The sequence below is a fragment of the Nesoenas mayeri genome (assembly GCF_963082525.1).
Source record: "Nesoenas mayeri genome assembly, chromosome: 5".
In the NCBI taxonomy this organism is placed as follows: Eukaryota; Metazoa; Chordata; class Aves; order Columbiformes; family Columbidae; genus Nesoenas; species Nesoenas mayeri.
In genome coordinates this window covers 18,437,905-18,462,482 of record NC_137548.1, presented here as the reverse complement: position 1 = coordinate 18,462,482, position 24,578 = coordinate 18,437,905, and the positions used below count along the sequence as shown (strand labels likewise).

General features: G+C 44.0%; 1 protein-coding gene across 2 annotated transcripts; it reads left to right on the top strand.

Moving 5' to 3' along the window:
- Positions 1-1,645: 1,645 nt before the first annotated feature.
- CALM1 (calmodulin 1) lies at positions 1,646-11,772 on the top strand. 2 transcript variants are annotated; one of them, XM_080345652.1, is made up of 6 exons: positions 1,646-1,837; positions 4,923-4,953; positions 5,849-5,992; positions 8,049-8,155; positions 9,731-9,866; positions 10,094-11,772. In XM_080345652.1, exons 1-6 carry the CDS (start codon positions 1,835-1,837, stop codon positions 10,120-10,122), a joined length of 450 nt encoding a protein of 149 aa, XP_080201778.1. In that variant the 5' UTR covers positions 1,646-1,834; the 3' UTR covers positions 10,123-11,772. The 2 variants fall into 2 exon arrangements, with proteins under 2 accessions (XP_080201778.1, XP_080201779.1); XM_080345653.1 differs by lacking the exons at positions 9,731-9,866; positions 10,094-11,772 and adding an exon at positions 8,236-8,412.
- The last annotated feature ends 12,806 nt before the right edge of the window (positions 11,773-24,578 follow it).

Sequence of the window (24,578 nt, the reverse complement as noted above, 5' to 3'; positions counted from 1 at the left end):
TTCCATGGCAAAAAAAAAAAAATCAACGTCACTGCTTCGTAGTTTTAAAAAAAAAAGTATATTAAAAATAGGAGGCTGGGCATTCTGCACCTAAAATGGAAGCTGTCTATAAACCTATCATTTGCAGACTAGCCAGCTGCAAATCAGCTTTCTGACACCATTTCATATACTGGTTCCTACACACATGTTAGGATGGTTTGGGAACCAAACTATGACACATTAAATATGCTATTTTGTTTGCTATGAGAAATCCTTCTAGATTGTAAACAGGTAACTGTTGTTTGCGAACCTATCACTAGGTTGCAGAGAGGCAAGCAAATAAATTTTAACTCCAGTGGTAGAGCCACTGAAATTGTTAAACAAAGAGAACCCAACTGAAATTAGGCACTGTTTTCCAAAAACAGAAAAACAGAAAAATGTATTCTAAAATATTTAGTGCTATACTGCAAACAGATCATCAGAATTATGACCACATTGGAAATACTACTATCCTCCCAATCCAGAGAGAGGCCCAAACTAAAACCTTAACTAATAATATCTTGAACTATAAGGAAACTCAAAATCTAAAGGTACCTGTCACAAACAGAACCAAGATCCTTGATTCCTGTGTGGGTCCATGTTTGTGCCTCCATCTAGTAAAGGAGGTACGGTGTGCATGCTACAATATTTACCTCCGTTATCAGTTGATAGACAAAATCTTTAAACCCAGAAAACATTTGACATCAGGACATGCTTTTGCTGCCTCTCACTTGTAGGCTACAGCTGTTCTGCTGAGAAGGGGTTGAAGTGACACGTCAGTCGCAGACCATCTGATTCTGGATTGAATTTTACCATCATCTAGATTTTGGTGCTTGACAAAAGCCCTACGATTACAAAAAAAAAAGGCAGCTATGCTCACTTCAACATACCAGCTTCACAGTCTGTGTCGTCGTACCCCCCTTATCGTTCAGATTTTCCCGAAGAATATGCTTTATTAACGCCCCCTCCCCCTCAGCTTCCCGTGGCATCCTTGTCTCCCCGGTACCGCTGCGGGCTCCCCGGGGAGCGCAGGCCCCTGCACCGCCAGCGGGGATGCGGTCTAGGGGGAAAAAAAAAGGCAAAAAAAGCACCAACTCTGGCGAGATTCCCCTCACCCCCGAACTAGCGAGCGACGGGGCGATGGGGAGAGGCCTCGACGTGGGGCCAGCGGGGTCCCCGCGGTGGCGCAGAGCCGCGGCGGGCAGCTCTCCCCGCCGGCCCGGCCGCCCTCCCTCCGCGGGCTCTGCCGGAAAATGGCCACTGCCGCGGCCAAGCTGCCCTCGCCCCGCGGCTCGGGAGCGGGGGGCAGCCGCGCAGCCCGCGGAGCTGCAGCCGTGTCGCCCTGGGAGCGGGGCCTCTCCCTCCTGTGGGGGGGGCTGCTCACCCGCCTGCCCCTGGCGGCGCTTACCTCGGGGCGAGGAGACAGGGCAAGGGGATAGGAACATGAGGGGGGAAGTGGGGGGAGAACCGCTCGGCTGTAACCCACCGCAGCCCCACACCCGCAGCGGGCAGCCGGCCGTGCCTCTGGGGGTAACCGGCCCGGCAGGGGGCGGGGGGGGAGTGTGCCCGCCGGGGGAGGGGCCGGGCCGCGGAGGGGGCAGGGCCGCTCGCCGCAGTCACCCTCACACATACCGCGCCGGGGAGGAGAGAAGAAGGCCCTCTCTGGCGGAGGGATACAGCCCTACATATATAGTGCGGCGGCGCAGGCTCACAGCCCCAGCACTTCTCGGAGCCGCGCCGGGGAGGAGGCATCAGCCGCCGCCGCTCGTGGTCGCGCAGTTCGTGCAGCCGCCGCCGGGCCCGCCGCCGCCGCGCCATGGTAGGTAGCTCGACCGACCGCGGCGCGCCCGGGCTGCCGCAGGGGCTGGCGCACAGGGGGCTCCCCGGAGCTTCGCTGCGGAGCCGGGGACGGTCGGATCGGCGTTGCTGGGCTCTTCCCGGGGAGGAGTGGGGGATGGGGGAGAAGCCCGCGGGGAGGGGGTGGTAGGAGGCCGCAGTCCCTCCCGCCCGGGTCCCCGCGGGGTGAGCGGGCTGGTGGCTGCGGACGCCCCCCCCCCACCGCGCTGCGCGGGAGCGCCGCAGAGCTGCGGCCCTGCCTCTTCCGCCGCTTCCTTCCCCTTTCTCCGGGGCCTGCCGTGTGGGCGCCCCGGCCCCGTGCCCTCCCGCCGCGGCCCCGCCTCGCCTTCCCCCGCATGCGGCGCTCGCTCCCCTCCGGAAAGGGCTGGGCGCCTCTCCCCGGGGCCGCGGCCCCTCCGCCGGGCAGGGCGCGTTGCGGGGCGGGGGCTGTGCCGGGCGGGGCGCGGGTCTGTGGGCGAGGATCCCGCTCGGCTCCGGCACCAGCTGCACTGCGCAGGGAGCGGGGGGGGGGCGGCCCGGGGGAGGGCACCGCGCTGCAGCTAGTGCGCCCTCGCCCCCCCCCCCCCCCATCCCCCCAAAAAACGTAGCAGCCGCGGTGAAGCCCATCGCTGTCTGCATTACATCATGTCTCCTCCTCTTCCTCCCCGGCCCCCGCGCACCCCCCGGCTGCGGGGGGACCGGGGCGCAGCGCGTGTTGATCGGTTGGCAACGGCCCAACGCCCGCATGGGGGGCTTGGGGAGGCGGCGAGCGCAGCCTTTCTCCTCCCCGGGGCCTGCGGGGGAAGAGCCGCCACCGGGGCCGCCGAGGGGAGGGAAGGGATGAGGGAGGCTGGCGGCGGAGCCCGGGCGCCCTCCCGGCCGCAGGATGAGGACGTGGTGCGGCTGGGGAGGGAGGGGAGACGGGGCCGCAGTGCAGCAGCGGGTGGCTGCCGGCCGGGAAGGGCGCCTGTTGCTCCCGGCGGGCTCCGAGCCCTCTTGTGCCCCGCCCGGGCGATGCCAGCTTCCGCCTCCCCGTCTGGAACGCATCGGTGGGCTTTGGGAGCAGCCAGCCTCGTCCCCCGGGTGCCGCAGTGCCAGCCCGGGCTCCTCGCAAAAGAGGCCAAGAGGAAGGGCTGGGTTTTTTCCCGGCGGTTTTTCGCTACCTACGAGAGCGGCGAAACAGTCGCACGCTGACCTCTAATCGCATTTTGGCAATCTGGGTGTTCCTCGGCTCTGTCTCTCCATCTCCCCTTCCCGTCGGGGAAGGCTGACATCACCAGGACAGGATTTGATGACTTGGCTGGGTGGGGTGATGGCTCCAGCCCTGGGTACCCTTTGTCCTGTGGCTGGGGAGAGCAGGCAGTAGCTGTGCCTGTTGCTCGGGAACGTGAGCCCCATGGTGGTTCAGGGTCTGGCTGTGTGCTTCTGGCATGGCGCTGTGTGCGAGGTTGTGGATTGTTTTGATTTTTGGGTGTTTTTTTTTTTTTTAATTCCAAATCCGATTTTTAGGAACAGCTCTGTTTAATGGGGCAGTGAGCCGGTGCTGTGGGTTGGAGTTTTTTGCCGAGGTGTGGCTCTGTTTCCTGTTCTGCAGGGCATTGAGTCTGTTATGTAAATTCCTTAGATAATGTTTTGGTAAAACCTTCGCATTTTCTGGAAAATCACAAAAAGAGTGTAAAAGTTGAACTGGATTTGAACCGAACTTTTATGCTGTCATTAAATAAGACTTAGTAAATTTGAATCCTGTTTTTAGCTTTTAACATTTCTACACTTTTTTCCTCCCCAAACCCACCTTGCATATGGGAAGTTATTTAATCATTGCATACAGACATTAAAACAAAAAAACCCCCAATCCTAACACCTATTTACTGTTGAAATCTGTGTATGTAACTTAACATATACAACAGGCTTTCAGCCCTACCCTATTCCCCTGTGCAAGAGCTTAACAGATTGTATAGCCTGTTAATTCTCCATTGTATTTGTTGCTCGTTACTGCAGTTAAATGGCTGTTACACTTGAATAATACTTTAGGACAAAGGGTTACAAGATGTCTGCTTTCTCTGACCTATAAAATTCTCTGTTCAGCGAAAGTTGTTGAATAAAATTACTTTAAAAGGGGTTACTAGGTGTGTAAAATCTGGATTATTTTTTTTTTAATTGCTAGGAAAATATGTATTTCTCCATAACGAACTGGTTAGCTCCCTTGAGTCCAAACAGCGGAGCTTTTTGTGATAGTCTCTTCATGCAGAAGGGAGAGGCTTCTGGAAGGATGTGGTTAGCACAGTTAAGCTCTGGGAAAGCCCAGTTTAATTGCTCACTGAGCTGTGTACCTTTGGATGCAGCAGTGGCCTCTTGATGTACAGAAGGTCATAAGCAGGCATTTTAAATCTTGACATTCAAAATGATATGTAAAACAACCCATATATCAGTGTGAGGCACCTTAAACTGCTTGGCTGAATTGAAGAACAATATGATGCTTGAAAAATTGCCTTTTTTTTTGTCAGAGATGGCAAAAATCTCAACAGCGAGTAGGGATTCCTTCTAATATCACAGCACAGTCCCTTCTGTTAGGCTTACAGTCAGCTAATACTTGCTGTAATGGAGGGGGGCGACATTCGCTTCAGTAGTGTTAGATCACTAGGTGGCACACTGGTTGTTAGCCCACTAATGTGCAAATACCCCCACGCGGTATTAGGGTTGCTGTACTGCTGGAAATGACATTTGATGTGATGTGACACCCCAAATATGTCATTATGGATTTCATGCCTCTCTGACCAATTGCAAGGAGTTGCCCAGTGTCCTTCACTTGATCAAATTGGATTCTCCGAGTTGAAGGATGGTGGGTCTGGTTCTTCGTATGCAGTTTCAAAACAAGTTGGCTTATATACTTTTGGAAACAGCTGCATGGTGTAGGTGAGTGAAATCTTCTTGCAGAGGCAGAATTCCAGGGACTGAACATGGCTTTGTAATAGTGATGATAAATCACTACTGCAGTCTAAAGGAAGTGTCTCATGGCTTAACATAACTAGAGGTAAACAGTATTCTAAAATGTTCTATTCTTCATGTAGGCTGATCAGCTGACTGAAGAACAGATTGCTGGTAAGTGACTTGATGAGAAATTGTTTTTCCTCACTCCTTGTGACTGTAAGAAAATATCTCAAACATAATGGGGAAAAAAGTGACAATTTCAAATCTGTACTAATGCTTTTTTAAAAAGCATTAACTTTAAAAAAAATTGCAGAAGATTACTGGTTCATTGCCTCTTAATTTAGACTGCTTGTTCCTTGGACTACAGATAATGATTTTTTTTTTAGACTTTCAGACTTGAGCCAAGTCCTTCTAGATTTCTTGCAAACAGAAATAATTGCTAGACTCAAGTGAACTTGTTGGAGTCAAAGCAGATCTAGGTGCTCTTTCATTTTTAATAAAGAGAAAACAAACTTGAAGCAGCAACAAATAAACCTAAAATGGATTTACTACACATTAATATAGGCCAGTGTTTTTAAATAGCTTTGAACAGTGCCTGTAATTCAAACTCATTAGGAGAAGGAGCATTATTTGACCTTCTGGAGACCAGTCACTTGTGGCTGACACCTATTCTTATTGTCTGCTGCCTTAAAAATAAGTGGTAAATGATAACACTTACTGTTCCTGTAAATCTGTTAGTGGTGAAGGGAACCTAGTGGGTTCCCAAGTATCCCAAGTAGCTGCTCTTAATGGTGCAACTGTGCCTCAAGTGAGATGATGTTGAACTGCATTATAGTTGTAATGGCAGATAATAGCTACATGAAATAAGTTTGAATATACGATGTAAATTATGTTGGTAGTGTAAGTAATTTTTTTTATTAATATTTGAGAGTGTTAATTCTCTCAATACATAGACAGAAAATGTTTCGTAAAATTGTACCATGCATTGTCAGTGGAGTGCGTTTCTAGTATGTAGTTTTCTCATGCTGGTGATGTTACTAAACACTGGGACTGTTTCTGCCTCTAGAATTCAAGGAAGCCTTTTCCCTATTTGACAAAGATGGTGATGGTACTATCACAACAAAAGAACTGGGAACTGTCATGAGGTCATTGGGTCAAAATCCAACAGAAGCAGAATTGCAGGATATGATCAACGAGGTAGATGCTGATGGTAAGTGTTGGAAAAGTAGTTACTAGTGCTGTGATCATCTTAAGTATGTATGACCTCCACATCTGAATTTGAACTGCATAGAAAAGATTCTGTGGCATTTATCTTGAAGCAGTTTCAAAATACTTGATAGAATCTAAACTCAGATGTATAATTTTTTTGGTTGCTCTCTGCAAAACAGTCAGATGTCAGCAGTATTAGAATCTAAAAAAAAGGGGATGGGCAGAGACAAAGTTATGCTGTTTGTCTTAAATATTTTATGGGTCCCAGGCTTCCTATTGCTGTCTGACTTGCCCTGACCTGCTGTTAACCTGCATTTCCACCCAGCTTTTCTAGGCATGTTTCGTCAACCCATGTTGGTCTTAATAGCTGTACTAATGTCTGTGGTTTCGTCTAAAGCCAAAAGTGCCGTAGGAGTGGAATAGTGCTAAACTTCCAAGAATTAACACAACAGGGAGGGACTGTATAGACTAATGTAGTATATTGGATCGCTAATAAATAAGTGGGAGGGATTGGAGGCAAAAGCAGAAAAACCTTCTTGCATCACGTCTATCAGAATTGCTTTAAATGGATGCCAGAGAGGGTAACTGCACATTTTGTTTCTGAGACTGAAGACAGGCTAGCAGTTATAAAAGGAAAAATGCTTTCCCCTGCTCAGAGATGTCAAGGTTTTGATACTGTATGTTGGTTGTGATAGTGATTTTTTCTCTAATATCTCTGTAAAAGGAGAGCTAGAGTATATTGGCAAGAGTGTAGATTATCTGTTTATTAGACTACATTAATTACAACTACTTTCTTAAAAGTTGACCCTAATTGTTACCTTTTGGATGCAGTTACTCAAAAACTTTAGGGTTTGTGGTGCTATGTAGAGTTTTTGTTTAGTGACTTCTCTAGGCTGCAGTCCACAACGCTGTGCTGGTAGATTAAAAGTGAAAGGACACTGAGGACTTCACATAAGTATTCCTGCCCATCTGTTGAGACTTCATTTATGGCAGAATGCTTTGCTATTACTCTGTGTGTTCATTGAGGATTTTTTTCAAAGCAGAGTACAAGACTTGTACTCTGATTTAGCTGGTAGCTAAGCTGGCCGTGATGATAAATAGCTGTGTAATGTTGAAGCTGTGAAGGTTTTCGTAAACTGCACATATTTAGCTTCTTTGCTATACGTACCAAATCAGTTTGTATGTTTCCCTCAAGCAATGGGTAGCTCTTAGTTGCACAGTAAACTATTTAATGCATTTTTTCTTTCAGCATATAGGGCAGAATCCTGACTATACAGATGTAGTTTTTGCTGTTCTATAGAATGTGTTTCATTACCATGCCATTTTTCTTGTAGCTTTGAGCATCCTGAAGTTTGAATCCTTACTTTGAAGAATTTAAAAATTGTAGGGATGAGGCCTGGGTGTTACCAGGGATTTTCAGTTTTGCAGTGGAATACCTATAAGAACACCTACTGCTAAGCTTATCAGAAATACCAAATAATGGCAGCTTTTCTCATGTTGCTGGAATTGGCAGATTCTTGTTGCCCCTTAAAATGGTGCATTACTTCTGTGGTATATAATACGTGTTGATAAATGAGTTTTTTTAACAAGGAACAGGTATTTATGAGCAGTTGAGTGAAGTGTAATTTTTTTCAGATTTTTAATTTAGTGTCAGCTTTATAATACATTCCCTTCTGAAATCTCCCACAGGAATGGGGAGATCTGAAGAAACTAAATGATTAATTTTGGTGAGTGATGTGAAGTCTTAGTATTGGTTAACCTTCAAGCATCAGACTGACATTTTACTTGCAACTTGGGTTGCAAATGGTATGGCTTGACCTGGAGAGAGCAGAACAGTTGATTTTTGTTGTGTCGAAACAGTGCAGAGACAGCGGCCACTGCACACTCTTAACAGCAAAAAAGCAGCGGTAGCAGCTGAGGGAGAAGATCCAGTTCTTCTGTAAGGATAGTTTACAGAGGATTTGTCAATCTTGTCCGTGGCTAAATCAAATGCCAGATTTTTGTGCATGTGAAGAAAAGCATGGAAGTTTAATTTTTGGAAGTTTCTTTTCATTAAGGCAATGGCACTATCGACTTCCCTGAATTTTTAACCATGATGGCCAGAAAAATGAAGGACACAGACAGCGAGGAAGAAATCCGTGAGGCATTCCGAGTCTTTGACAAGGTATTAATAAAAGTACAATTATTCTTTAGAAGCAGTAATGATGTCCATTTTTCCTCAGTATTTTCTCTCTTCTTGTCTAGAAGGAAAAAAGTCACCTAGTAGAAGCAGAGGAATTGGAAAGAGAGCAGGGCCTGTTCTGGAAACAGAACCAGGACTGTTGCAGGCTGGTTCTACCTGCTTTACACAGCAGATCTAAGCTTCAGTCTCATCCATGAGGAAAACTTTCTGACCTTTCCTTAGGAGCAGAGATGAGCAGAACTTGATGCTTGTGGGGTGTGTTTTTTTTCTTCGGGGAGGTTGGGTATAGTGAAGGGGTGGGGATTTTCTGTACCTTCTGGCTTTGGGGAAATGTTTGTGTGGATGCACAAGGTTTTATACTACTTTGAAACTAAGATGTCATCAGTATTTAAAGGGACATGAAGTGCTGCATGTTCTGTTTTTCAAGATGTGGACTTTGAGGTTGTTTTCAAGAAAACAGAGCTCAGCTCCATCTGTCTTTAAGGATACCTGGGTGTACATGATGAAGGTTAATTCTAGAACAAGGGTTCCCCTCTTTGAATTGCCTGGATGTGGCAGATGGTACAAGAGAATAGTGTTGAGCAACGGCTGGTGCAGCTGCTAAGCTGATGCACACGTGTGGAGGAAGGCCTTACCACTTCTGCTTTTGTGGAAAAAAAGTGGCAGTCTCTAGTACTTTGCTGGAAAATGTGCTGGAGGAAATGGTCAGTTGTTTGGTTAGTAGTTCATCTACCCTGTTGGCTTATTTCTGCAGACTAGATTTCTGTTTAAAGACACTGAGGTAGCCTATCTACTGGTGATGTCTGTATGAACTCCTGCTCTAAGCTAGTGTGTTCTTCCTGTGGATGGAAGAGGACGATTTCTGAAATGGCCAGGGATGAGCTCTAGTTTTGGATACTACTAATGAGAACACTGACTTAGTGTCATTCTCCCCCCTCATCTTCCCCCCCACCCTGTGTGTTTGGGTTTTTTTTTTTTGTTTTTTGGGTTGGTTTTTTTTTTTGGCACAAAGCTTTTCACAACTCCTTATGAGTGGAATTTAAATGCTTTCTTTGAAGGTTTGTTCCATATTGTCTTAGACAAGAAGCCTAACCTAGCCACCTGCAGTTTGGTGATAGAGGTAGTGTTACACAGAAGAGAAAGCTGACTTTATTCTTGCTGGTATGGAAGCTGGTGTTTTGTTTTGTTTTTTTGTTTTTGTTTTTTGGCCTTGCTTAGGCAGCAGAAACTTTAAAAAAAAAAAAGGTGGGGGACAAATATCCCCCTCCCCGTTTTGTGTATGGGTTTATTTTTGAAAGCTCTTTAAAAGCATTAAAATACCTTATCACAGCTACAAATCAAGCATGCAGTTATTCTTCCAATGCAATAGTTATACATGCTTCCTAAGGCAATGGGACTATTATGTACTGTAGGGTGGTACCGTGTACCAGGTCTGTATGTCTGTCCCAAGTGCCGTAAGGCTAGTTCAGAAGGAGTTACTGGAAACCTAGATGTAGTTTCAGAGTTAACCAATGTCAGGATTGTTGATTGTGATCATGTGCAACTCTTTCCTCACAGGATGGCAATGGCTATATCAGTGCAGCAGAACTACGTCACGTTATGACAAACTTAGGAGAAAAGCTAACAGATGAAGAAGTAGATGAAATGATCAGAGAAGCAGACATTGATGGGGATGGGCAAGTCAACTATGAAGGTAAAAAGATGTTTGTCTTGACTCAAATCCATTACCCAGCTTGACTGAAAGCCAGTTGAATAAGGCATTAATTTCTAGTACTTGGGACACCAGTTTATTCAGTCCACTTCTGTGGACAAAAACTGAAATGCAGTGAAAGGGGCTTTTTTTAATGTCAAGTGTGTCTAAGTGACTTATCAGTTGAAGTACTATGGAGACAATAAATCAGTGACTTTTTATCTTTTCAGAATTCGTACAGATGATGACTGCAAAGTGAAGAGACCTCCTTTACACCTTTTTTCCTCTAGAAGAATCAAATTGAATCTTTTACTTACCTCTTGCAAAAAAAAAATGTTCATTTATTCATTCTGTTTCTGTATAGCAAAACTGAATGTCAAAATACCTTCTGTCCACAAACTGCATGTAATGGTTGGTGGTCCTGTCCCCAAAAGATAAAGTTAAACATCAGTTTTACAATATAAGTAATTGTACTACCTTGAAAATAAAAAAAAAAAAAGGAAGCACTTAGTGAACTCAAAAGTTCCATTTGCTAATGACTATTACACTGTTTGGGCTGGCCAGTTTTTCATGCATGCAGCTTGACAATTGAGCACAGTCAGACATTTGTATTAAAAGGAAAAAACAACCTAAAAGAATCCACTCTTTTGTTTTACAGTGGATTCTAGTTCAATTTGTAGTATAAATTGTCATAGCTGGTTTACTTTAAAATTGGTTTATACCTCAGGATGGTATGCAGCAAAATGGTTGAAGGATGCAAAACTTAGAGAAAATGCCCTAAAGGTTGAATGGTTCTCCTGTACGTAGCAGTGTGCTCCAAAAATACGATGATCTTAACTATGGATGGCATGTCTGTGTTAAAATACTGGTTTAACATTGTCTGCATTGCACTATAGTGAAACGGGTGTCGGGCTGTTACCGTTCACAAAATTTTTAAAAGAAAACTTCACCGAGGGAGCATCTTTGGACTCTCATATTTTTAAAACCTTCTGTACCATGACTTGGAGCTGGCGGAGTAGCCTGTGGACTTCAGCACAACTATCAACATCGCTGTTCAAGATATTACAATTTATGTCCATTCCAAGTTGTAAATGCTAGTCTTTTTTTCCAATAAAAGACCATTAACTTAAAGGTGGTGTTAAATGCTTTGTAAAGCTAAAATATATATATATAATTGAGATAATAAACCAAAAAAGCAGTAGGAGGGAAGTGTTTCTATGAATGACTTGCTGCTAAATTATAATGCACATGTATGCAATAAGTTACCCCCTATCTTTTCAAGATGGCAAGAACTGACCTCCTGTAACCCAAGACCTTTGCTATAAATAAATGAACTTGTGCTTGCCTTTCATATTACGACAATGTTAATTTAGTTGGTCTCAAAGTCGTGTAATGCTGACTCGTCAACTATCAGCACAGAAGTAACACCTCATTTCACTAAAGTGGAGAGCTCTGAGCATGCATGTCAATACTGGGCAAACATGTATAGGTTGCTTATGTTTTCTTGACAGGTTATAGAAACTAGTCAGAGAACTTCAACAGCATGGACTTCATAGATATCTACGATTCTCAAACATGCCAAAAATGCGTTTCTTTACCCACAGAAAGAAAACAAAAGGACAGTTCTTTTACAGTGTGTTTAAAAAAAAAAATAACAAAAAAAAAATAAGCCTTTTTGGAAAGTGGGGCTGATACGTCTTGACTATCTTCTCAAACACTTGCATGAATTTTGTGGGGTGGAGAAGAGGACTAGGGTTAATCTAAATCCATCTTGTTACTTCTGCTTTGCATGCACTAGCAGTGCTTAGTCATTCCAAGTCTCTGAGTAAGTGTTCTCTGATCCTTCAGCTTCCCTGTGAATGAGTGGCAAAGCAGCCATGTCCACTCTTCTTTGTTTGAAAGAAGAAATTTTTTGGGTTTTTTTTAATAGCAGAGCCTCCATGTGGAAGGCTTTTATGCTTGGGAGGGAGGGACTACAGCTTCTTTACTTGATTGTAAGTTTGTTTCCAAACGTAACTGGAGTTGCAAACCTTAATTGCTTAATGCCTATGGTTTGGGGGAGTATTGGTACTATCTCTTGGAAGAGTGCAAGTCTCCATTCATCCTGTCTAACTGAGATGCCAGTATTAAGAAGTTGGTTGCCTGAGATGCAGCTTTGCTCAGTGGGGGTCAAGAGACACCTCCAGAAGGCAGTTGAGGCTATCTGCCTTCACTGATACTTTTATTTTTTAATATTTTTTTTTTTTTTTTTCCCCGGGGGGATGGGGGAGGTGGTTCTGGGTGACTAGGGACCCAGACACCTTAACCAAGTGCCTAAAAGTTAGATGGGCTGAATGTAGGCAATTGTTTAGATCTCTAGTTGTTGCAAAGGCTTTTTGCTATGGCTGTGTACGCCATCTTAGCAAACTGGCCATGATGATGGTGATTACCACTTGGAAGTCTTGCATGGCAGCTGCAGACTGCTGCTTTGGTAGTGTTTGAGAAAGGCTGTACTGATTTCTGTAGACCAGCTTTTAAAGAGAACGTGCTCAAGAGACAGACAAGGTAGGAGCAATGGTTGCTGCTCTGAACTAATTACTTCTGCCTGAGTGTGCAGAGAGATCTTGTCTAGTAGGTAAATGCTTCTTACCATCTATCTGTCATTCACTCACGGTTGGTAGGGTAGTTCATTTAAGAACAGCTGCTTTTAGCGTATTTAGTGTGCTCTGTGCTTGCTAGCAAAGAGACCTCACTCCTGCAAGAGGTTCTTGGCTTGATTAGAAATTGTCTGGCAGTGTGCCGTGTTGGTATGCCCTGTAACTGAATCTGCCTGGAGGTATCTAATTATTAACTGACTTCAGTACCACATCAACCTCGAGTAAATGTATCCTCTGTACAGGACTTTAGCTCTGTTCCCTTCTGCATAGTAAATATCTAGAGAAATGAAATGGTGTCATCAAGGACTTTTTTTTTTTTTAATTATTATTATTTTTTTTCTGTGAGTGTGTGTGTATGTGTGGCTTTGGCTTTTTCCAAATGTGAAAGTGTGGGCTGGATACACTTGGTGCATGGCTTAGAAATGGGACTGGAGAGAACTTCCTGGGTCATCAGATCCAGTCCCCTGCTATTGCAGGCAACCGTGTCATATAATCCTTTTAATAAACTGATGAAGCTTAACCACCTGCTTGTAAGTGGCTTGTTTTCATGGAAGTTCTGTAACTCATGTTGCTTTCAACTGATGCAAGTAATATATGAAATATGAAGTTAATCAAAAGGTCCTCCAGCTTAGCTTTAGATTTATCATTACACTTATTTAACTGACTTTCTCAAACCTGTTATTCTTCCCACAACACTCAGGAAAGTGTTGAACCTTTACACCCCCTTGCTATGAATAAGAGTTGGTGTGCTTGCTTATTTTTTTTTAATGGAAAAGATGGATGTCTGGCTTGTTGAAATTTGTTACATATGTTAATTGTCAAGGCAAGAAACAATTGAGTTACTTGTATTTGATACATAAATTTAAGGCTAGAGTATACATAACCATTTTTAAAATACATCAACTTGCAGTGTAGTTTTATATTTAATACTGAAATTGTACTGCTAAAGTTTAAACTGCTGTTAATCATATTCTTCTGATCATAATGAAAAAATAAAGGGTAAGAAAATGCTTAACATAGATTATTCATTATCATGCTTATTTTATTAATAATTCAGGCACCGAAACATCTCCAGGTATGGGGCATTTGCTTTGCTGGAAAGGGGTGGGGCGAACACGAGGGTTTACTGATGCAGTAGAAGATGCTTATCCCCCAATCATTTGTCACATTTGTGCGGCTTCAGAAACACAGATGTTGTCAAAACCTGATGCATTTCTCTGCACCTTATCAATGCACAGAATGCAGGTGTGGGTGTGATCCGTGAGCAGTGTACAGAGCTGCAGCCCCTGCACCCTGCCTGGGCGAGTGGGGAGGGGGACGAGGCTGTAACATGGTCTCCATGTTGTGGCAAGCATGTGATGTGAATGCAGATCCTTATTCCCCGGTGACACCATCCTAAACTAAAAGCACAGTCTTGGGGTTTAAAATAACAAGACTTAATAGAGCTTGCTATACTCCTACCATGAAACTAACTGGACCACTTACTGCAATCCAATTAGGGTTGGTTTGTTTTTCCAATTTAATGACAAAGTGAAGTCTGACAGAAAGGACTACGACAGGACGACAACATGTCTTCTGGCCACAGACATCTAGCCATTAATTGAAGATAAGGCGATGAAGGCTGATGCCATGTTTCTCCTGACTGGCATTTAGGAAAGTTAATGGTATACTTGCAAATAGAGCAGGTGGACCTTTAAAATCAGTAAGACAAACCCTTATAAAGTTGTGTGGGGATTTCTACATAACAGCATTGCAATTCCAGAATACTAAAGGATTTTTTAAAAAATCTGAATACAAGATTTTGAAGTAATGAATTAAGATTATTAATTGTGTACAAATCTGGAGTTCCAAAGGTTCGTGGTGTTGTTTGCTATAGAAAATTTGTATGAAGGCCCAAGTACTTAAATAATTTTGTATTTTCTAAGAAGTCCGATCAGTCAGTGTCTTAGGGAAGCTTTCACACAAAATTAGTCATAGTTGATAGTTTGTTTTAAGCTTGATATTAATAAATCTGGTTTTGAACTGAAGTGGCCTAACACCCACTAAGCAGCAGAGCTGCTGACTAGGTAGACACCAAAAGAATCTCTTATATTCCCATGGATGACCAAGCACAGCTGATATCTAGCAATAAATGAGTGCTTGTGTTGCTCTCCATCCTACTGGTGACGGTAACCACGAGCAGAGCAGCCCAGCCTGTTGTGCTGTTCTCCTGTAGCACTGACAAGGACCCTCTCCTTGCTTCCCTGCGTGGTATTTTCCTCTGTGGAGGCAGAAGCACGCTTCAGAGTGCAGAACAGCCCTTTTAGCTATCAAACTACTAAACTCCCAGAGAAAAACAAACCCCAAAAAACCCACAAAGAACTCACCACAACACAAACAAAAAAAACCCCAACAACAGACCCAAAAAACCCCAAACCCACCAAAAAAACCTCAAACAGCATTTGACACAAAAGAAGAGGAGTGTATTGCAGCAGGGAGTTAAATTTCTCCCAGATCCCTGTGGAGTCTGGGATGCTGAGAGACACCAGCACTGTATAGCAATGTTACAGAAACAAAGTTGAGAAGCAGGTCTCACAGCATTGCCACCAGAGAACCTGGCAAAGAGGGTCTAAGTTGCCCTTTCCAGCAAAGGGGAAGCTGGCTCTGGCTGGCAATGAGCACTGCAGCCTTGTGCATGGGGACTTCTGATCTTCCATAGAAGCGTTGTTGACTGGGAAATCTTGTACAGATCTCCTCCAAAGAGCCACTCCCATTTCGGTTGCCTCAGAAGTCAGCATCTGCAGAAATACTGAAAGAATTATTCATAATGCAGACTTTTCCTGGCAAAAACCATCTAATATTATTAGTTGTTGAAGTACAATATGAAAACTGGGCTAATCACCTAAAAGTGAATCAAAATGTTTTCTGACTTTTTTTTTTTTTAATTATTTCTAGATCTCTAAACATGATGTATTTGAAAAACAGATTCTTGAACAAAAGTCCTGCTTGCTCTACCAGTTGCAGCATTTAAAATGAACATAATATTTGAATAGGAACCAACTGCCATAAAAAGGCATTAAATACCATTCCCCAGTTTACTAGTTTGCAGTGGAGTTGGCAATAACAATGTTGACAGTGTAGTAAGTATTCTGAAAAAGGATATGGTGAAAGAAATGGATAGGGTGAGAGCAGAAAGAATACCTGAGCATAGGGCTGCTTTGTAGTCTTGTCTCACAGAGTATTTGTTGCTCATAAATCTATAAATATTTGATTTTGAGCTCCCTGGGCATTAAGTTTTTCTAGCAGCGGTGCTGTCACTCAGTTTTTTCCGCTTTTCCTAAGCTTCCCCAAAGCCTCCCTGTGCTAACTCTATATATACCTGAAAATATACAACCTGGAAAAGTTGTTAGCCTGCTGCGGTTCAGAACTTGCCAAATGTGCTGTGCTTGTTCTGAGCTTTACAAATACATTAAAAAGAATAATTTCCTTCAGACATTCTAGTAGTAGACCAAATATAACCACAATTTCGGATAGGTTTTCACTGGATCTCTTTTGTTAAGTAAAATGTTTCAACCCAGGGTGTTTAGCTCCCTAGGAATCTGTGTACGACATCATCAAAACTAGTTTTTCAAGAATTTTGATGTAAAATTTGATGGATACTTTCTAGTAACTTATTAGTTTCTTTAGATATTTATAAAGTAAAAATTTATATACACATACACCAGATGCTCTGACATGTGTGATGCTGTCCAGCCTATGTAGCTGAATTAGATTCAATCAGTAAATCAAGCCAGTAAGTAAAGCATCTTTTCACTACCAAAGAAGATACCTTGCTCTACAGCACAGTTAGAAAAAAAACACTGCTAAAGTGTGAAAATTGCCTTGCTGATTTATTTTCCATCAAATTAATTCGTAGAGGAAGGTAAGTAATTCACTAGTTTGGGTTATTGCTTTCTGTATTAAACACTTTCACACGTGGAAAATATAACAGCAAAATAATAGTTTTAAGGCTACAAAACTAAGCACTGAAAATATATTAAAAAAAAAAAACAAAACCAAAACCCCTCAAAAACCCAGCCCAACCCAAAACTAACAAAAGACCACACACACTCAAAGTTATCAATGAGACTCCAGTTTGGCGTATTGCAAATGTGATTGCAGAACATTATGACATTGTCTTGTCTCATACTACACTGCCCACAGCATCTTTACATCAGTGTATTAAGTATTTCATTCCAACTTGCTTTTGAGTGCATTGTTCCATACCCTGGTCACTGATCACTACCCAGCTCTTGTTCCAAAGACAGAATTACTAGTTTCTTCAATTTTTCCTATGGCACTTAAGTATCTGAGTGCTTCACAAATACTGCTTTGTTTTTAGGACATGCAGTGAAGTAAGGACACGCTTTATCCTCATTAAATAGAAGCAGCTGAGGTGCAGCCACTGAAGTCCAAAGCAGGATTTCTGAGAGCTCAGTCTGAGACATTTTCATTTGTCAGAATCATAATCATGCCTTGCGCGTGGCACAAAGAGACCTCATTGCTAACAGTGTCCTCCGTGTCTGAAAATCAATCTAAGCCTCCGAGTCAGGCGGTTGTTGACCGATGCGCTCAGAGGCAGCGACCGCTCGCAGACAGCTGAGCCTAAGCAGCCGACCCCCCCATACGGGGACCCCACGCAGGGACCCCACGCAGGGACCGTAAGCGCTGGTTCCCCAGGGCAGTGACAGCCGGCCTCGTCGGCTTTGCTCTTCATCCAGCCCCTGCATCCCTCACTGCACGTTGCCTAATTCCTGCAACATGAGAAAAGAGATCAGCCAGGCAGCATTTCTTTCATTGCACCACACTGATTCATGCCCAGAGCAGCTCCCCTTGTGCCAGGGAAGAGAAGGAGCTGAAATAAACAGGATGATTTCATGCTAGGACCTCAAAATAGGGGAGATGGAAGGGAAGTAGAGGAATAAAAGTAGCAAAGAAGCTCAATTCTGACACTTCCTAATTTTAAGGCATAACTTTGTGCTTTTGCTGCTATTTCAATCCTGTAATCTACTACTGCGAGAGTGAAAGCAGAACTGCACTCCCTCCCAGCACAGGAAGCTCCATTGTATGGTGTCACTGTGACACTCCTGTGAGTCAACATCCCAGCCCCTGCCTTGGGGTTCTGCACAGCCCGCGACCTCTCAATGTAACAGAGGTTCGGCAAGCAAAGCTCTTCTGCTTCCTCCACCAACTTGACACACGGCGACAGCACTTTGCCCATGGGTTTGCAGAGGAGAGGAGGATTTGAGGACCGTGGGAGCAGCTCAAAGTTCTACTTTGATGGTCCTAGGTTCTACCACCCGTCCACTGTAACCATGACCCATACCTCCTGCCCTCTGCCTGTCCTACCCCTCCCTTCCTCTCTGTTTTATTCCCTACCCTTATCAGGCCCAGCTTGTGCCTCTCAGACTTTTCCTGATTTCCTTGCCTCATGGTCCTTGACTTTTTCATCTTCTCTGCTGTTGTGGGTTAAGCCCAGTTGGCAGCTCAGCCCCAACAGCTGCTCACTCACTGCCCTCCCTGGTGGGATAAGGCAGAGGAGCGGAAGGGTAAAAGTACAAAAACTTGTGGGTTGAGAGAAAGACAGTTTAACCAGGGAAGTAAAAGTCACGTGTGCAAGCAAAGCAAAATAAGGAATTCATTCATCACTCCTCATCAGCAGGCAGGTGTTCTGTCGTCCCCAGGACAGCAGGGCTCCATCACACATAATGGTTGTTTGGGAAGACAAACGCCATAACTCCAAATGTCCTCCCTTCCTTCCTCTTTCTCCAGCTTTTATTGCTGAACATGAGATCATATGATCTGGAATATCCCTTTGGTCAGTTGGGGTCAGCTGTCCCAGCTGTGTCTCCTCCCAGCTTCTTGTGCACCCTCAGCTGCTCGCTAGTGGGGTGGTGTGAGAGGCAGAAAAGGCCTTGACTCTGTGTGAGCACTACTCAACGATAACTAAAACATACCTGTGTTATCCACACTGTTTGGGTCACAAATCCAAAACCCAGTACCACATAAGCTACTGTGAAGAAAATGAACTCTATCCTAACCCAAACCAGCACATCGGTCCATCCATTTCTCTCTTTCATCAGGGCTGCCAGTGACACGTTCCAGATCTGCATTCCCATAAACACCCACCAACTTTTTGTCCTAACCTGCTGATTGCTCACCAAGGAGCTTTCTCCTCTGTGCTGCCTAAGACAGGGTGATCACTCAAGTCAGCGTGCAGAGGAAAGTCCTCTTGTGCTCTGCTCAGGCCCCATGTTGTAGATGTGGATCTGAGCCTCATTTGGCTTGCAGAAGCAGAGCGCTGTGTTTGCAAAAGAAAGATACAGAGCAGGTATCCCTGAGCTTCAAGATAGAGATACCTGGTCTGGGGGGCAGTAAGCTGTTGGAAGTCTACCTTGGCCATGAGCACAGCTGTGAGGGTGCAGTGCTCACCTCACTGCTTTCCTGAAATGCTGCTTTTGCCTCGGAAAAGTGAAGTGGCCCACACTCTGCTGTATATATACATACATACCTTCTTGCTTTCAATAAGAGCTTTGCTGTCCACTTCTCCTGAGCAGAATCACATAAGCGGCCACTTCACCCACCGTTGACATCCAGTCATCTCGAGCCTAAAACGTGGTAGATTTTTAAGGGATGGTCTTTGCACATGAGTCGTTCCTAGCAGAGATCAATGCATCAAATTTTGAACTTGGGGTTGTAATGTGGTGTGTGATGTATGTAATTCTGAGGCAGCGAGGGAAGTGAGACCAGGGACAGACTATGCCGAGACACTGGGATCCCTCCCAGACCTCTTCTCCCACCAACTCTCCCTCTCTCTTCCCTTCTATGCTAATCTCCATCTCTTCTTTGGTTTCCTAAGCCACAGTTTACCTGTTTGACAAAGAGCACCTCACTGAACTTAATTCTATTTGTAGGCAGCTCTAGATTAGATCAGTTACTATTTGGTAAACTACTGCAGGAGTACCCCCACACAAAAAGTACAAGTAGGAAGCTCTCAAATGCAGAAGTATGGCTGCAGAAAAAGTCATATAAAGTTTGATTGCTCTGATATTAAATTATTATGGTAGTTTGAAGTTTTATGAAGCAATAGTTATAAAATGCCATTTTAGTACTCTGTAGTTAGACACATTAGACCTGCTTCCATACAGTAGGCAGTTACTCTCTGGGGGAAAATAACTTTCCTTCTCTGATGTGGCAAAAAGCATCTTCATATCACAGCTATTGCCGTTAATGAATATGTATAAACGAAAAAGTTAAATCTAATAAAATATATATAGCTAGGTACTTTTTTTCAGAATTTTGCAGTACGTTGCTTTCTATGAAATAATGGAACATAGTTTAGTGCTTCTCATTTTAACAGGATAGGGAATAACTCAGATTCTTATTCATGATTAATGTCCAAGTGACTTCACACTGCCAGTCAAATGATGATATTACTTCAGGGATGAAGTATGATACTAATCTGTTTGCAGATTGTTAATTACTAAAGCAATACTGGATTTCACATGGAGCTTTAGTTCCTAAGCTATTACCCAGAGGTTATAGAATCTACTTGTATGGCAATGTAGGTATTTTTAGTGATTTAGAACGTGTAAGGCATTGTTGTGAACAGATTCCAGATTAAATTTATTTGAGCAATTAATACAACAACGGTTGAAGTAGGCATTAAGGTCACATAGCTGAACTGGTGAAAAAATGGAACAATGTTTTTAGAGCAATTGCTGGCTGCACACCATTGACTGCTAGTTCTGGAGTTTATTTGGTCTCTTTGGTCTTATTCTATTGGATTGGCAAAGTTTTTTTTACATGCGGATTTTCTAATAAATTGAATATCCTTCCCTCTGAGTGAACAGGTTGCTGTTAAATATTTCAGTCTAGGATTTGACCAGTTTTGCAAATTTATCACCTTACAGCAAATTTTATTCCAATTTTATGTTTCCAAATGCAAAAAATCTATCACTCTTTTCAACAAAAACCAGCAAAAGCAGCATTCTATGATCATCATGTTCTGTTTCTGCACTACCAGCTCAGTGCCCATAAACTCTGATAATTAGACAGGATTAGCTGAACAAGGCAGATTCATCATTAGCTCAGAATTTCTTTGATTTTGGAAATGTAGGTCAGACCAAGTTTTACAAAATAAGGTTTTGTGCTTTCATTTAATTTTTATTATACCTTCTATAAAAAAAGAAAAGTTTTAAAAGGAAAAAGGTGTTACTGCTATAAGCAAAGACAGGAAAGATGGACTGATGGACTTATAGAGGAATAAAAGATGAGTGTGTTCGGCAAAGCACTTGCACAGAAGAGCTCTGCTAGGGATGATGAGAGATTTCTGTAGAGCCAGCTCCGGGAGGATCCCTGCAGGGAAGAGAGGAGAGTGGGGGCAGAAGTGTTTGAGGGAAGATCTAAAATAGATGAAAAAAGGTGAAACATGCAAATGGCCTTGGGAATGCAACCTGCTACAAATTATAGCAGCCCTGATGCAGAAGCAAAGCCATCATGACCTGCATTAAGCTCCCAGACTCCCTGCATGGGTTAGAGAGGAAAAACCAATGCACAGGAGAAGATTCAGGGAGGGACCTCATTCATGTAGACATTGGGGAAAAAGCATGCAGAGGTGACAACCAGACCTGCTTCTGTTCCCTGTGCAAGTTTTGTCTGGTGCCATGCCTGTGTCCACTTGTCTGGAAGGCAAGCAGCTGAGGACCACGCAGTCACTGTCACCAGACATCACTGTGGTCAGCCCTGGAATCATGCCTCACACCCTTGCCAGTCTCCAGGGTTTAACTCTTTCATTCTGGGATGCTGAAAGGGACCTCCATTGTGAGGGAAGTCAGTGCTTCGAGCCTGCATGCAGTAAGGGCTGTGCTGGCAGGGCCATCCATGGTGGTCAAGCTGTTCTTTGTGATGGAGGGGACAGGTGACAGCTTCCCACCTTGTGCAGAATGAGTGACAACCACTTTGATGCAGAGGAAAACAACAGGCACCAGCAAGTGCATCTCTCATCTCTTGGTCTCCCTGAAGAGTGGAAAGCTCCATCCCAAAGCTTTGTGTTGGTGGTGCCAGGTTCAGGATAGTGAAGTTGTCAGTGAACCTAAGGCTGGTGCCCAGGTCTACGTGCCCCAACAATCAGGAAAGACACGTGGGAACCTACTGCACAGATCCCAAGGAGGCAGGGACTGTATTGAATATAAATGTTGAAGCCAAAGCACTTACAATCACATTCAAGAGCTCAGAAAACAGTTTTCAACACCATAGTCTTTAGGTAGTAGCTGAACAGGAGTTTAAGGGGCTGTGACTTGGGAGGAGTGGGACACAATCCTTTTGTGTTTCCAGTTCCAGCAAAGACTCTAGTGGTGGCTTGGCTTTCTGTCTGGTCTTTAAAGCTAACCTTGTCTCCTGTGCTGCAGTCCACATTACCAAGCTAGGTGCTGGATTTTTTAGGGTGTTTTCTCTATCCAGCCATTGCACACATGAATTTCTCCTCAACTTTTAAGATATTAGCACACCACAGTTTAAGACTGAAGCCTTACAAGGGATGGAGCTTGAATGTGGACTGTTTAATTGAAAACTGTCAGACGGGAGATTTAAAGAGTACCTGGAACAGTTTGGAATGATTTAAAACACATTACGATATTTACTAGCTCCTTTATTTAGCCTCTAGCCCTATTATTTTATTTAATCACACCAGTTTTAAAATCAGAGAAAAAGAGACCACAAAGAATGTATAATGGGTCCCAAATTAACACTTAGTGACAAAATCAAAAGCAAACACTTTCCTCTTTTTTGAACAGCGTAGCAAATGGTCTAGAAAAAGGAATATGGTGCAGAACCATCCAGCCCAAGTTCATCGGTTCAGATGTGACCTGCAAGAAGTTAGCAGAAGTTAATGGCAACAATGCCTGCTTGGCAGTCTGCAGAGGAGTGCTGCCTTTAACTTCACCCTACATAAGTACTTGTGGTTACTGATTCCTCTTCACAGGTGCTGCTATGGCAGGTGACAATACTAAGTCTCCTGGTCTGGTGGCACTCCAGCTGCTAAAAAGACATCCTTGTTTTCAGTGGGCTGAGCACACTCAGTTCTGAAGTTCAGATACATGCTTCTGCAGACCACCCTGCAAATGGAGGCCAAGACTCGCTGTATTGCAGCAATGGCTGGAGACTGCTTGACCGGAAAGGGTTGTTGGCTGCCAGGCATCCTTGTTGTTGCCCTTTGTGGGATGCTTGGACTTGCAGCCATAGTGGGCTCACTGTTGTGGTGGGCTCACTGTTGCGGTGGGCACATTGCCATGGTGGGCACCCTGCTGTGGTGGAAACTCTGCCATAATGGGCACACCGCTGTGGTGGGCATGCTGCTGGCCCACCTGAGACATGGGCTCATGTTCCCGCAGGGCGTCCACCACTTCCCCATCAGGTTTTGCAACCCACGCTTGAGTGCTCTGCTGCTCCCGCCAGCACAGGTTGTTGATGAACGCTGCTTAAAGCAGCTGGGAGAGCCTCACACAATGCTTTGGCCACTGCGGATCACATCCTCAGAGTGATCCTCTGGCTGCTCCACAGGCCTGGGCTAGAAAAACAGATTTGTTGTTACTGTTGATATAATTATTGGAGCCAACAGGCTGGTGAGAGCTCCCTGCTCATGCGCTTTATTGCCCTTCACAAGGAAGTCACCCATGGAGCCAGTTCCTTCCCGCTCAACTGAAACCTTCCCGCACCCATGGGAGCAGAGCAGCCGCCAGGCTGGATCCTGCATGGCCATGGCCGGGAGCTCACCCGAACCCGGCTTGCACACACCACCCCGACCACCCAGCCCAGTGAAATGTGATGGGATGTTGACATGTTGGCAGGCTGGAGGGACTGGAGGAAACTGGTCTCAGCTCGTCAGCTCCCATCAGTGCCTCCCAGGGTAGAAACACAGGGACGGAAACATCTTACAAATGGATGTGGGCTGTATGCAGCAATCTGCATGAAATATTGGCAGCTGAAGCCCATCCAAACTTTTGACAAATTCAGATTTAAACTTTGTCTGTGGACTCTGTCTTGTCAATCAAACAAAACACCCCCCATTCCCCTCTCACTTGCAAATGCAGTGTGTTTGAAATTCAGGTACAAAGAGAAATTTCACACCTTTAGCCCTCCCCACCCCCCAGTTCTTCACAGTGTGCCAGACATGCTGTTCCTTTTTTTTTTCTTTCTGGATCAATACGAGCATCTTTAATACTTTTATGGTTAGTCTCTATAAATATTATCACGAAAACAAATACCAGAAAAGAAGGTTCATTTAAGTTAAGGGTCAATTCTAGAAGTACAAATGGGTAGGAAGAGGCCCAGGGTAAATCTGTGTTGGAAATTAAAGGTTTCCTGGCATCAGAAGGCTCTAGTTGTGGAGTCACCATTCTGTAAGTAGCCATGAGAGTAAAAGAATTGGCTAATTTTTGCTCAAGCTGTATCAAAGCAAATAGACAATGTGATTGCCTGAATCTCCCAAAAGCTAAATCCAAGCCTATCTCCAGCCTTCATAACGGCACTTGCAGTGAGGCTAAATCTCTATTATGGTATATTTCAGGAAGAGTTTTATGGCAAAATCAGTGTTTTCTCACCATCCAGTCTGTCTCCCTAACTGAAAAGTTCCCTCATTTTTTTGTTTTGCATTTTGCTATAGTTTTTTTAATATTGTTCAGCAATTACAGATCCTGCTCATTATGCCCACAGCAAACTAAGCAGCAGAAGATATTTCAATCAAATCCATTGAATTCTGGGTATCTTGTACAGCTCCCTTGTTTTGTTTTGTTGTTTTTTTCTCCCAGTTAAAATCCTCTGAGTGTTTTTCAGTCATGCTATTAGTGAACTGCCTGCCTGCATATAAACATTACCACATTATTTCCATATATCCAAATGATTAACTCAGCTTCTGCCATTCTTCATTTTATCTTTTTTAAGATAACTAACAAAGTTTCTTAAGTGTTTACCCAGGTCAATGAGCTCAAGAGCTAACGATCAAAGAGGGGGACGTATTGGGAAATAAATTTTTAGTCTCTTTTTGGTGATGCTGAAGCACGGT